The following is a 14,201-nucleotide window of genomic DNA, read 5'->3' as shown; positions in this document are numbered from 1 at the left end:
ACAGGAAACTTGACCGGAAGTAAACAAAAAGCCGAAGTAATATTCAAATGACAATAGGAAGGAGCGTAGCAGATATCAATCAAGTTGTGAAAACATATGATGGTCAATATTTTGTATCCGAGAGAAAAGTCAACTTGTTCATTTTTCATCGTTCATCGCCTACGTCACATTACCTTATCGTTCATACTTCGCACCTACTTCTTCTTAATGCCTAATGCCTATATATATCTTCACACTTGTGGTCTAAACACATCACAAATTTACATTCACTCTTCTTTCTCATTTCACGACTACTCTCTCTAATCTTTTAATCTTTTCGTGTGCGTTTGTTTCATTATCTTTTACTTCGAAAATCTCAGAAATGGCAAAATCACCAGAAACAGAACACCCCGTCCAGGCTTTTGGCTATGCTGCTAGTGACACTTCTGGTATTCTTTCTCCATTCAAGTTCTCAAGAAGGTATGAACATTTTTTTTTTTGATGCATATGTAAATGAAGTTGCATCCATCCAAGTCCTAATTATATTGGAATCCCGAGTTTCAAACACGGTCCCAAGCGAAATATTGCAAAACATATTATTTCCCCGTTACGGAACATGTACAAGACTTTTATAGCATCACTTTTTGAAACTTTTGATTATGAAGCAATATTTTACTTCGGAGCATACATAGGTCTTATAGTTTTTTGTAACAAGGTATTAATAGTTTTTGTTATGGATGATGCAGAGCAACAGGAGACAATGATGTGAGGTTCAAAGTACTGTATTGTGGAGTATGTCATTCAGATCTTCATATGGTCAAAAATGAATGGGGAATGAGCACCTATCCTCTTGTTCCAGGGTAACTTCTTCATTCACATAACCTTGATCAATCAGACTGTTAATTATATTATTAGTTAGCACTATTTTCCTGCCTAAATATAGAATAAGATAGTGATGTACATAAAACAACAAATGCTGGTGAATCATACAAAGTATTCAAAGCTGGCGGTTCAAGAACAATCTTTAGATTATTCAACTAGTGGAAGTATTTTTTTATACATATATAAAATAATTGTTTAAGTGCTGGTCTCCTAGATGACATTTAAAGGGGAATATATTAATACAATAATGCTGATAGAGATCCATGAATAGATTGCTTTTTTATATATAGAAGATGCTTTCAAGAAAGTGATGTAATATAAAGTTGTGCTTATCTTGTTAAGTAGCCCCTTTATAGAAATCGGCCGATTTTTCAAAAATAACTGATAAATCGCTCAAAAATCGGTCAAAAATATTAATCTGATTTGACCGATTTCCGATAAATCGCCGATAAATCATCTGATTTTTTAAAAATCGTCCGATAAATCGTAAATCAGTACCTAAATCGAATAATTCCGATTTCCGAAATCTGTAACACGGTAGCCCCCATAAATAATTTGTTCTTTTTGGCCCTTACACAAGTTAAATTAATCATTGGTTATGAGTTATGACATTTTCTTGTGACGAGGTCTTATTAACAAGATAGGTCGATACACAATTTATAGAATTCGGTGCTTAGCACGTGAGTATAAGCACATTAGAACTCATTCTCTAATGACTCTCCAAGAAAATGCCTGAAGGATACTCCTTTGTTTGAAGAATCTCAAGTATATCAATCCTAAAACTGTGTAGAAGCTGCAGAATTAGCATTCTGGTTGTGTTGTAATTTACTTTGATATGGTTGCTAATTATTGCCCAAAAATTGACGCAGGCACGAAATTGTTGGTAAAGTAACCGAAGTGGGGAGTAAAGTCGAAAAATTCAAGGTGGGGGACACAGTTGGGGTAGGTTGTTTGGTTGGATCATGCCGTTCATGTGAGGATTGTGACGATGATTCAGAGAACAATTGTGCAAAGCAGATACAGACCTATGCTTTTCCCAACGTTGATGGAAGCATAACATACGGAGGATATGCCGACTCTATGGTTGCAGACCAGCACTTTGTTCTTCGTTGGCCTGAAAATTTGCCTCTGGATTCTGGTGCTCCTTTACTCTGTGCTGGGATTACAACTTACAGTCCCCTCAGAACACATGGACTAGACAAACCTGGTACTAAGGTAGGCGTTGTAGGTTTGGGTGGCCTTGGGCATGTAGCTGTTAAGATGGCAAAAGCATTCGGTGCTATTGTTACAGTTATAAGTACTTCCGAAAGCAAGAAGCAGGAAGCGTTGGAAAAACTTGGTGCTGATGAGTTTTTGGTTAGTAGTGATGCTGATCAGATGCAGGTAAATTTCTTACTTAAATAACACGACGATAACTCTTCATTATTGATTGATTTCTTTGTATACTTGGTAATAATGATCTAAGTTCTAATTTGACGATCAAATTATTGTAGGCTGCAATGGGCACACTACATGGAATTATAGATACTGTTTCTGCCCTTCACTCTGTGGTACCGTTGCTTGGACTATTAAAGGCCAATGGAAAGCTTATCATGGTTGGCGCACCAGAGAAGCCTTTGGAGTTGCCAGTGTTTCCCTTAATAATGGGTGAGCATTTAACTTGCTAACTTATATTTGGCAAATATTTTTATACCAGAAGTACTAAAATCTGAATGTAAATTTACAGGGAGAAAGGTTCTTGCTGGGAGTAATATTGGTGGCCTGAAGGAAACACAAGAAATGCTTGATTTTGCAGCACTACACAACATAACTGCAGATGTTGAGGTTATCCCGGTGGACTATATTAACACTGCAATGGAGAGACTTGTGAAATCTGATGTCCGATACAGGTTTGTTATTGACGTTGCCAATACGTTGAAGACCGAGTGAAAGGAATGATGGTGGTGGTTGTTTCACTCTGTAATCATCTACCAAGAGCTTGTGGAGTGAAATTTTATTGTTGTTCTCAGTGTTTCATCTTGTATTGGTAAGATTGTTTGTGAGGTTGTACTCTGATGGTGTAATTGAAACTTGATCTTTTGTACCTTTATTACTAGCTTTGTTAATTACATTCCAATAAATACATTTTTATTAATGGAACTTCTCGTGATACCTTTAAATGCACATTTGTTATTTTTACATATTAGAAGATGCATTCATATATGTAATAATTGAGGAAATGTCTTGCCTAATGATCTCATTAATGTGAATCAATCTTAAACAACTTTACTTTAGGCAACATTGCCGGCTATGATCTGAAACTGATTCCAAGTATCATATACATAAGCTGCTGGTTGTTATTTCTTCCTCTGTTGATGTTTCTTTTATTTTGACTCTTTTATCGATGACCTTGTGTATCCGGCAATGAATTTTGAATAGTTCTGTCCAAGTTGAGTACTGAACTTTTATTATCTCAAGATGATCTTGTGATTAAATTTACAAAAATCAAACTCTTTGTGCATATGAGTTCTTCGTCATCCAACTATCGATGTTAATTTCAAATTGAGTAAATTGCAGTTCGTATCCCTTTGGTTTATTCAATTGGCACTTTGGTACCACTTCTTTCACTAATTGCACTATACACCCATAACTTAAATTGGCGCTGCAAAACGCATCATTTTGACCCACTTCCGTTAAAATTGACTGTTATCTATCTAACGTCGAGGGCATTTCAGTCTTTTCATAATGCAATTTATATTTTAATTGACATATGAATGTTAAAAGGAAGCGTCGCTTACTTTGTCTCCTAAATCAAACCTCAATTAAGTTATGTAATGTATTTGAACCCTAATTCCCAAATTACAGACACCAAATCCCTTTAATTTAGAGCCATGAGAGGTCGATTGAGAGGTGTATTCGATGGTGATCATGTAATAAGTCCCGCGAAATCGAAGAATGAAGTTGAATCCGGTAAAACTCATGAGAAATCGAAGAATGAAGTTGAAGACGGGGGTGTTGTGGTCGATTTTGGTCTTTCTGATAGCAAAGAGTATCCGACATATGAGGGTAATTTTCTTTCTTCCGTTTTTTAATAACCTTGCATGTTAATGTAATTGCGGATTAGCAATATGATACATGTTAAAGTGTTGTAATGGTGTGTGTTTTAACATGATTTTTTTTCTTGTTAAAGTATATTTAATTTATATTTGCATGTGGCTTATGTGTGTTGCAGAAATTAGTCCTTACTTTACGATTAAACTGCATTTTGATGGAAAATTCAACAAAGACTTCACTTCGTATTTTAATGGGAAGATTGTGTATTTTGATATGTGTTCTATTCAAAAATTGACATTGACTGAAATGGAAGCTATGTGTGGAGAAATAGGATGTAGTGCCAGAATAATGGATTTTTGGTTTTTGTCGAATGAACTGGATGTGTGTGCTGATAATTTATTTCCTCTAGAGACTCAAAGAGATTTGGATATAATAATTGACTGGGTTGAGTCTGGTTACAAAATGATAACCATGTATGCAACCTCAAATTGTCCTGATTCTGATGATGAAAATGTGGATTTCTCCTTCACACAATTGGCTATAGATGAAATAATTAAGAGGATAAAAGACATTAGAGTTGAAGTAGAAGGAGATTTGAATGAGTTGATGGAAGAGGCTGTAAAAGAATCAGAAGAATCAGGAGAGGATAAAGTAAGCTTCCTTGGTGATAGCTCCAACATGGACTCCAGTGATGGTCAATGTCCTAAACTTAAGAAGAGAGTGAAGAGAGTGCCACCTCCCAATCCACCTTACAGGAGTAGAAGGAGAGGTAGATATTCTATGTTGAGGGGATTGTTCAAGAACACAGAAGATACACCTTTCATACTTGATGGTGATAATGACATTGATGATGACAACAAAAAGAGTGGGAAGGAAAAACTTAAAAAAGGAAAAAAGGCAAAAATGGGAAACAGAAGGATAAAGATCAGGCAAAACTTGGAAAAGAAAAGGCCACAAATAAGGGTAAAAACAAAATTGATGATAACAAGCCACAAGGTGAGGATCAGTTTCCACAAGGTCAGAATGAAGCAGAAGGTGAAGAACAGATGCATCCAACTACAGGGGATGGGAACACTTCATTAGAAACCAAGAAAAAGGTGATGGATCCTGATGATGGTAGTAAGCAAGAAGGTGAAGGTGTATTGACTGAAGGTGAGGGTGTTAAATTTGAAGGAGAAGATGGTAACTATGATAGTGAGTCTTCAGAGAGTTCATATGATAGCAATGAAGACAGAATGACCATCTCTTCCGGTGATGAGGAAGAGATAAAATACCCAGAATTTAATGAAAACACTGACATGGAGAATCCTCAGTTTGAATTGGGTATATTATTCAGCAGTGGGAAGGTATTTAGGGAGGCTGTTAGAAAACATGCAATTACACAGCAAAGAGGGACTAGACTGAAAAAGAGCCTAGCTGATAAAATAAAGTGGATTTGTGTAGAAGGGTGTCGGTGGAAATGTTATGGAATTAAACAACAAAGGTCAAGTAATATCCAGATAAGGACCTTGTACAAGCTCCACACTTGTAACCCTACCTGGGTTCAGAAATAACTGAATTTTATATGGATTGCCAGAGCCTATGAACATGAGATAAGGATGAACCCTACCTGGCCAACAGCTGCTTTCCATACAAAGGTGGTGAATGACTTACAATGTCATGTATCAGAGACCATGGTATACAGAGCTTTGAGGAAGGCCAAAGATGCAATCATTGGGAAGCATGAAAATGAATTTAAAAAGCTTTATCAGTATTCTAATGAGGTGAAGAAGGTGATGCCAACATCAACTGTCAAGTTGATGACAGAGGCAGCAGAATTTGGTTTTGAAGGTAGAAGATTCAAAAGGTTCTATGTATGCTTGGGTCCTTTAAAAGAAGGGTTTCTTCATGGCTGCAGAACTTTGATTGATTTAGACGGGTGTCATCTAAAGGGTCCTTGGAGGGATATTATTGACTGTAGTATGTACTCACCCTAATGAAAGGATGTACAATATTGCCTGGGCACAAGTGGAAGCATAAAATACCTCAAGTTGGTATTGGTTCTTGGGGCAGTTGAAGCAAGACTTGATGATTCAAAATACTGGAACTTACACATTTATCTCTGATAGACAAAAGGTACTCTAACTATTAATGCACTTTTTGGGGTAGTTTGTTTATGTTAAGTACTTTATAACTTTCTTGTATGTGTTCACTTGTAGGGACTTATTAATGCATTTGAAAGTCATTTCCCAGAATCTGAACATAGATTCTGTGTCATGCACTTATACAACAATATGAAGAGTATAAGTAAGGGACTTGGCATTAGTAAGACAATGTGGCAGGCAGCAAGATCAACAACAGATTACTTCTTTAACATGAACATGGAAACCATAAAAAAGGTAAATCCAGTACTAACATTTTATATTTAGCACTTAGCACTTAGCACTTTCATATCATATTTATCACTTAGCACTTTTGTAATATATAGCAGCTGAGCAAGACTTGTTATGACTGGTTGATAGCCAAACCCAAGTCCCAGTGGTCTAGGGCTGGTTTTAGGGACGTGTGCAAGTCAGATGTCTTTGTGAATAATAATTATGAAAGCTTCAACAATGCCATAAAAAAATTCAGAGACAATGGCATTGTCACTATGTTCAAGAATATACACAAGACTTGTATGCAGATGATACAGAAGAGGAAAACAAAAATGGAGAAGAAAAATACTAGATTTTGTACCAAGAGCATGAAGAAAATAAATCAGTAAGTTATACCACCTTCTTAATTATGTTAATTTTTATAACAGTTGTTTAGTACATATGCAAATAATTATGCAAATAATTATGTTAATTTTTAGGGAAATTAAACTAGCTTGGAGACAAGTACCACGTCACCATGTCAGCAGGTGGACATGAGGTTGTTGTAGACTTGAAGCACAGAACATGTGCTTGTAGAAAATGGCAGTTGACTGGCATACCATGCTTCCATGCTGTGTCCTGTATTTTTTTTTAGAAAATGGATCCACTGGATTTCATTCACCAGTGCTATAGCAAGGAAACTTACATGGAGGTTTACAGTTACATCTTGGAGCCAATAAGTGGAGAGGCTTATTGGGAACAAACTGAGCAGGAGGAGCCCTTGCCTCCATTGAAGAGAACACCTCCAGGAAGGCCTAAAAAATCTAGAGACAAAAGAGATGATGTTGTCCCTACTAGAGCAAATAATCCCACAATGCTAAAGAGACAAGGAACTACTCTAAGGTGCTCACACTGTGGCCAGTGGGAGCACAATGTGAGGAGATGTCCAAGAAGGGTATGATTTAATTCATGGTATTTGTGTCTTTTTTTAGGAACTAATTTAAGTAGTAGTAAATTTTGTTCTGTAGCAAGCTGAAGAAGCACAAGGTGAAGGGGGAGTTAACTGGAAACCTAAAACTCCCAAGTGTTCTTATTGCTTAGAAGAAGGCCATTACATGAGATCATGCACTTCTAGGGTATGAATCTAAATTTATGTCTATTTTTAAAGTTTCATTTTCCCCTGTAAATATTGAGGATGAATGTGCAAAAGGTGGACATTAAAAAGAAGAAGAAAGATGCAGATGTAGAATTGCAAGCAGCCTTCAAGGAGAAATTGAAAAAATTGCAAAAATCATAAAATGACATGTGTGCTCAAGTATCTTCATTAAAGAAGTCTCATGACAAAGCTAAGAAGACCAAAACTGTGAAGCATGGAGGAGTTGTGAAGCCCTTCAAACCTCCAGCACAAGTAACACTGAGACAGTTGCAAGCTGCATTGGTGAAGAAGAAAAAAGCCTTGGGAAAAAGGAAAAGGGAACCTTAATTTTTGATGAATTTGTACTAGACTTGTGTTCTTTAATATCTACTAGACATAGGCTTTTATTTTGTGCTAAACCTTGGGATTCAGTTCACATCTTTTGTGGTCACTCGTGTTGAAACTTTTGTTGAACTATGATTGTGAACGTATGAGATGTGAGTTTGTTCTCACTTTTGTGGTATCTTGTATTTGATGAACATTTATGCTATCTCATCTGTTTTCTTCCCATCTATTTTCTTCCCATCTGTTTGTCATTTTTTAGTTCACATTAATAGCATCTCATCAATTCAAATTCAATTCAGCACTTAAATTTCATAACTACTAAACCAATTACATCAATATCATATTGGTTAAAAATACAAAATGATCAACAAAATAATAAATTAACTAAATATCAATAAAACCATGTTTCTTACAATCAAGATCAACTAAACACATTGCTCTTCTACATTAATAAAAGGCAACTAAATTACTACATCTCCTCTATATCTTCTGTCTTGCAAATCCAGTACAGTAGTATTGCAATCCATGTTACAATCAACAAAGTAAGTGGTAACTTGCTCCTTGACTTTTCATCAAACACTTTATAGCCCAAATTCTTACATACTTCACCTTCATCCAAACAAACATCAACCCTCTAAATTTCAGCTTCTTTTTATAGGCTTTCAAGATGATTAATCCGACGCAAAAGACCGGGAATGATTGTTATTGCGCGCTCACACAATGGATCATCCAACCATCTGAAATAATTACATCGAATACATGAGATAAAACGTCGGCCATCATTGACAGTTGTCCAAACCGTTTTAGCATGAATCCATGCTCCACAAACACGCCTCTCAGCCATTTTTTCTTAATGGTTTTAACACAAAAATGCCATATACAAACATATTTACAAAGGGAAGGTTATTATATACATGGGGAAAAATCAGGACCGTTAGAAAGGGTTAGAAAATTTAAGACCAATAAACCCCTATCATATTTCTCGCTAACGATCATATTTGATAGTGCACTGACGGAATGGTGCATTTTACGACGCCAATTTAAGTCCTGCAATTAGTGAAAAAGTGGCACCAAAGTGCCAATTGTCTAAATTAAAGGGATGTGAACTGCAATTTACTCTTTCAAATTTGTTCTTCCAAGTAATTTTGAATCCACAACACTAAAACTCTTTGTGAATGTTTCACCAAGTATCCTTGTGTAATTTTTTATTTCATTTTATTATGGTACTCATAATACAATGCCACCATATTTAGAGGAATAAGATAATAATTTTACATATCATACAAACTAAATAAATTCTGTCAAATGCTACGTGAACACAAATATGAGGTTAAAACATATTAAAATTTAGGAAGATGAAGTGTTATAATTTAAACTCCACTTTAATATGAAATTTAAATAATTACTCAAAATATGGAGTTCAAAAATTTAATACACAATATCAAAATGAAGTCTAAGTAGTAAAGTCCGAGCTTATTATCAATTTCCAAAATTTAATACAGTAACAGTGACGAAAAATGCTACAGAGCTGTTCGTGCCTGACCCTAATTTTACAACATAACAGAGTATATCAAACACAAAAGACTAGTAAGCGTGTCTGAAAAACATCATCTTCTTGCTGGCTTAGAATGTTGGTTCATGACTTCATATGAAAGTCAAATGCACTATAGACCAGGGCCAATCACTAATTGGAAGAAGGCAACAGTCCCATCTAATGTGGTGGGGAGTGAAACCCCTTGGCTAAACCTGCTGACAATTAAAAATCAAGAGAGCCTGTCTTGGAAGATCCAGAACAACTACCAGTAGTTCCATACGAACTGCCACTAGAACCATCTACTGGGGCTTGATTTAAACATTCTAAGACTAACAACCTTCTTTTCTGCAGCTTCATAGAAAATGTTGTTGCATCTAGGATAGCAGGAACCTACTCACGAAGATCGCCAATGAGCATATTGGTAAAGCAAGCACGCAACACATATCGACTAAATCTCTACGGCAAAAGCATTTGAAAAAACTTATGAAGCTAAGCAAGCTGTTAATAATCTGAGAGTGAAAACATCTCAATGAATTTTAAAATATTATACATGTCACATATGCAGACTATTAGCATTTCCACATAACAATAATGCATATAAAACAAAAAAAATACATCATAACCATGTCTGTTTATGCAACCAACCAATATATAAAGGGAAGCTGTCTACCTGTGTATTGAATCGAGCAACCTTATGTACACTGAGAAGGCCAATCATGTCCTGGTAACCAGTGAGCAATTTTGCCAACTCTTTGTCCTCATCTGATTCAATCATTAAGTATAAATTAATTATAACAAGAAGTAAACTATATTTTCATTTCGAAAGCTAGAAATGTACCTTGAATTGCTCTGACTGACAGCAAAGTATCAGCCAAATGTTGCCACCTCTTTGAAAATGACGAGGAAAGGAGGGAAGCTGGGAATGAAATTATAGCAACTGCATTTGAAGCTCTTATTATGCTTTTTAAGGATCTAATGAAAGAAAGCATATCCCAGTCCTACAATAATGATATTGTTCATCAATTTGTTACACATTGAGAAGTTAATTCTCTGATACTGCAAAATGCTCAACAGAGTTGCAGCTACCACCTCTAGAGTTGTGTTAAAGAAAGGCAACAGACTATGACGATCTATTACTTAAAAAAAATCAGAATTTGACTGAGCGATAAAACTTACCAAGTCAGAAAAGTCACATTGTGGAGAACAAAATGATTGAATAGCAATTCGTCCGGCACATGTTAAATTGCTCTCATGTCTGCAAACAAATAACCGTGACAGGAAAAGTGAGGCCTGAATACTTGATTAAATGACAAAAATGCATCCAAAACTACCTAGCAGTACTGGGTAAAATTTATACACTACCAAAGCTTGAAGAAGTTTGAATTTTCACCCCTATAACACAGTGTGTACAGATGAAAAATCTCCATATGCTTCTATCAATCAAGAAGATCTCCGCTTAGTTTCGGATTTTTATAGTTTAAAAGTTTCAAGTATTGTCGAATTACATTGGCCCTGTTTGGCAATTATCTGTTAGCTGTAGCGGTTTGAAATAGCTGTTTTGACTATCTGATTGAGTTGGTTGTTTTGATTATCTGACTGAATTTAGCTATTTCGAGTAAAATTGTTTGGTAAATAGATGTTTCAATTAGCTTTTTGTATTATATACCTCAAAAAACTCCTACAAATAGCTTTTTTAAAATTAGTTTTTGGGACCAAAAAGCTATTTCAAAAAGCTAACTACCAAACACTAATATTAGAGGTCTTTATTTGATCAAACCTCTAATTTGATTCAAAAAGCTATACTTTTGCCAAAAAACTAAGTTCCAAACAGGGCCATTACCTTTCAATAGTTTTTGTACTTAAGAGTAATTTCCAAGTTTAGACTACAGTCAAAGTTCCCGATCTTGAAGTTTGAACTTCGCAAAGGCAAAAAGTGATTGCATGATGATTGGGAAAAAAAAGCCGATACCTTTGAGATAAAAATTTTGAACAACGGTCAAGAAGAGTGGACATATTTGAACAATCTTGAAGACTGATGCATTCGATCCTTTGTCCATTAAGAAAGTGTCTATCTAGGGGCTTCCGCAAGTCAAAGTCGTTGCAGTACTCAAGTTTTATATCTGCATAGCAAGTCTTCTAATCAGTCTCTATTATGAATAGAAAGATGTCTATAGAGGATATATACTATATGATATTTTAGAGGATAAAAGTTTAACGATATGAAAACATAATAATTAGAAAATTCACAGACGTCAGAGACTACCTAAACTCCAATTGACATGTCACGCGCTAGTGTTATAACATATGAAAGATATGATAAATTACAGGCACAGAAAACCATTACTAAATTAGTTTGATAAAAAAAAAAAGTAACCAGTTAGTAATTTTTTAATATTTCGAGATTCACTAAACCTTACTTGTCAAAAGAACATACAACTCAACATTCAACCTATAACCAAGTTTAAACTATAGTAAAATTGAAAACCATTTTAACATTGAATATCATTCAAAAAATAGATATGCAATACAGGTAGTCCAAATGGTATTACTGTTGTCATTTCAACACACATCTGAAAGATAATCTAACTTTGTTGATGGAGATCAGTCCTTTTAGGGGATGCTTATAACATATTCCTAATTAGGTGTGGGGGATAAAAAAATAATTGAAAGTACTTCTTTAATAGCAAGATTTTATGTGGACTGAAGAACAAATTTGATTTACATTAATAAGAAAAACATGCTTAGGGAGCGTTTGGATCATTGACGGGAGTGGAAATCAGGAATGGGAATAAAGGGAATAGGAATGGGGGTGAATGTGAATGCGAATGATATGGAATTTCAAGGGGTATGGAGGGAATAATGTAACCATCTAATAGGGATGAGGTTTCCATTCCAAACAACCAAATTGCTAATCCAAAAGCTAAACCATGGGATAGAGGTTCTGATGCCGGTTAACCGGGTTCATTACCCATGAAGAGAATGCCCACTAAGAACCCCCCCCCCCCGGTACATCACCACAATGCAGGTATTATCTGTTTGCTTTTTCTCAAAATCTACATTGAATTCAAGTTAACATAACTTCTTCAAACTTTATGACCTGCAAGCTATTTTGCAAGACACATACTTTTAACATGGAAAAAATGACAATGCATACAAAGTCTTTGCTAATGGTTACCTCGATGATGATCAGACATCTGTTGTTCCCCAAAATACTTCTTATATTGCCAGGCAATCCTCAGTCCCTTGTCCGACAGCTAGAAGGTAAAGATTCTCAAATTGCTCAGATTGCTTCATATAATAAGATAACTACCTTTTTTTACTAAGATATTGTGAGATCTATAAAAACTAAAGGGATGGATGGATGGATGGAAAGAAAGGGGGCACCTGTTCGGCATCATGATCACGTGCCTTGTCATCTTTTGATGTTGACGGGCTTGGTAAAGTACCAAGAAATGATCGGGGGTCTTTTGCAGGACTGGCGTACAGAAGAGGTTGGTTGTGAACCAGTCCTTGAGACATGAAATTCCTCAGCAACAGCATATGATGAGGTGCATCAGTATCTTCCATCACCATCACAAGACTCCCCAGAGGAAAGCCACCTCCTAGAATTTCTACAAAATATCCGTAAAAGAGCCAAAGAATTAGAGCCGGACTACACATCTTAATGAAGAACTAAGCAAATGCAATACTTTGGTTTACAGAAACACAGCAAATAAGATAATTATAACAAGGGATATGGGAGAATACTGTCGAGATCGGGTATTCCTGATGATACAAAAACAGTTCCGTTCGGTCCATTCTTAAGACCAGCTGTCAGAGAAGAGGGTGCAGCAGAAAAATTGCGAGAGAAGCTACTTGTTCGAGTCCTAGTAGCAGCCATGTGGAGTCAATTGTTTCAAGTCAGTCCTACAAACTGAAAAAAACTTTTAGCCGTAACACTAATAAACAAATAACAACAGTACCTTGAAATCATTATAATGGATAGTAGAGTTCTTTAGCCGTAACACTAATAATCAATAAACAAAACCGACATAAAAAACCTTTTGCAGTAGGAAGTAGACAGCATAACTAAATAAACTAATTACTATTTCAGTATATCCTCTTTCGTATGAATTTTTAATTTTCAAGTCAATTTGACTTCCTCTCAAGCTTATGATCACTATAATATTGAACCAATACAACCACATTCCCTGAAACTATTTCAATTTGATCGTTTTCTATACCTCTGTTTTCTTACCGAAAAATGCAAAGAAATATACTCAAAGCCATATCGAAAGGAGGTACAATGATCAAATGGTATACGAAAAGCAAGCAAATTAACAGCAACATTACAGCACAAGCGAAAACATGAGTGAAAATTAAGGGACAACAATTACTAGACTGAATAGTCATTGCCTAGATGAATGATTCTAATTTAAAAAGGACTCTTAGAGGAATTTTATCAAACACCTAAGAGGCATTAAGAAAAATAATAATTAACTTTCAATAATTAAACATCAACTGATAAAACAATAATCTGAATTATAATCTAAATTGAATAATTAGAGCGACAGATATTAAATTAGGAGCTGACGAATTTACCTGAGTAGTAGTGTATAAGAAAAGTGTTTACTTATAACTGCTGAAGAAGAATTAATCGATTGTAATTTGAGGTACAAATATTCATTCGATGACGTCAATAATTGGCTGAGTCGATTAAATCGGTAAAACGGAGGGTTTCGGTATATAGGTTAAAAAGTAACCAGGTACGCAAAAATTATTTTACAGTTGAACGTCGGCAATAACTAGTCAAATTTAAAAAAATTATTTTTTTCAAAAGGGTTAAGAAATTACAAATTCAATAAATAGTGTATTAACTATTATACATTTCTCTGAGTTATTTATTAAGGCTCAATTTGAAATTGTTTGAAATTGTTCTTAGAAAAAATACCGGTAAAAAAAAGTGTTTAAAAAATTCACA

General features: G+C 35.2%; 2 protein-coding genes across 4 annotated transcripts; one reads left to right on the top strand and one right to left on the bottom strand.

Moving 5' to 3' along the window:
* The first annotated feature begins 233 nt into the window (after nucleotides 1–233).
* LOC141702935 (mannitol dehydrogenase) lies at nucleotides 234–3,024 on the top strand. The gene is made up of 5 exons (XM_074506515.1): nucleotides 234–459; nucleotides 726–839; nucleotides 1,731–2,244; nucleotides 2,355–2,508; nucleotides 2,588–3,024. The coding sequence occupies exons 1-5, from the start codon at nucleotides 362–364 to the stop codon at nucleotides 2,788–2,790; spliced, it is 1,083 nt and encodes a 360-aa protein (XP_074362616.1). The 5' UTR covers nucleotides 234–361; the 3' UTR covers nucleotides 2,791–3,024.
* A 6,137-nt stretch (nucleotides 3,025–9,161) lies between these two features.
* LOC141702936 (elongator complex protein 4) lies at nucleotides 9,162–13,964 on the bottom strand. 3 transcript variants are annotated; one of them, XM_074506516.1, is made up of 9 exons: nucleotides 13,823–13,964; nucleotides 12,989–13,154; nucleotides 12,626–12,852; nucleotides 12,417–12,495; nucleotides 11,211–11,361; nucleotides 10,418–10,496; nucleotides 10,080–10,239; nucleotides 9,912–10,003; nucleotides 9,162–9,631 (listed from the first exon to the last, which is right to left on the bottom strand). In XM_074506516.1, exons 2-9 carry the CDS (start codon nucleotides 13,119–13,121, stop codon nucleotides 9,464–9,466), a joined length of 1,089 nt encoding a protein of 362 aa, XP_074362617.1. In that variant the 5' UTR covers nucleotides 13,122–13,154; nucleotides 13,823–13,964; the 3' UTR covers nucleotides 9,162–9,463. The 3 variants fall into 3 exon arrangements, with proteins under 3 accessions (XP_074362617.1, XP_074362619.1, XP_074362618.1); XM_074506518.1 differs by lacking the exon at nucleotides 13,823–13,964 and adding an exon at nucleotides 13,465–13,803; XM_074506517.1 differs by lacking the exon at nucleotides 13,823–13,964 and adding an exon at nucleotides 13,479–13,803.
* Between the last annotated feature and the right edge of the window lie 237 nt (nucleotides 13,965–14,201).

This window comes from Apium graveolens, unplaced genomic scaffold (assembly GCF_009905375.1).
Source record: "Apium graveolens cultivar Ventura unplaced genomic scaffold, ASM990537v1 ctg5945, whole genome shotgun sequence".
NCBI lineage: Eukaryota > Viridiplantae > Streptophyta > Magnoliopsida > Apiales > Apiaceae > Apium > Apium graveolens.
Note: the sequence above shows the minus strand (reverse complement) of the source record. Positions and strands in the feature narration are given on the sequence as shown.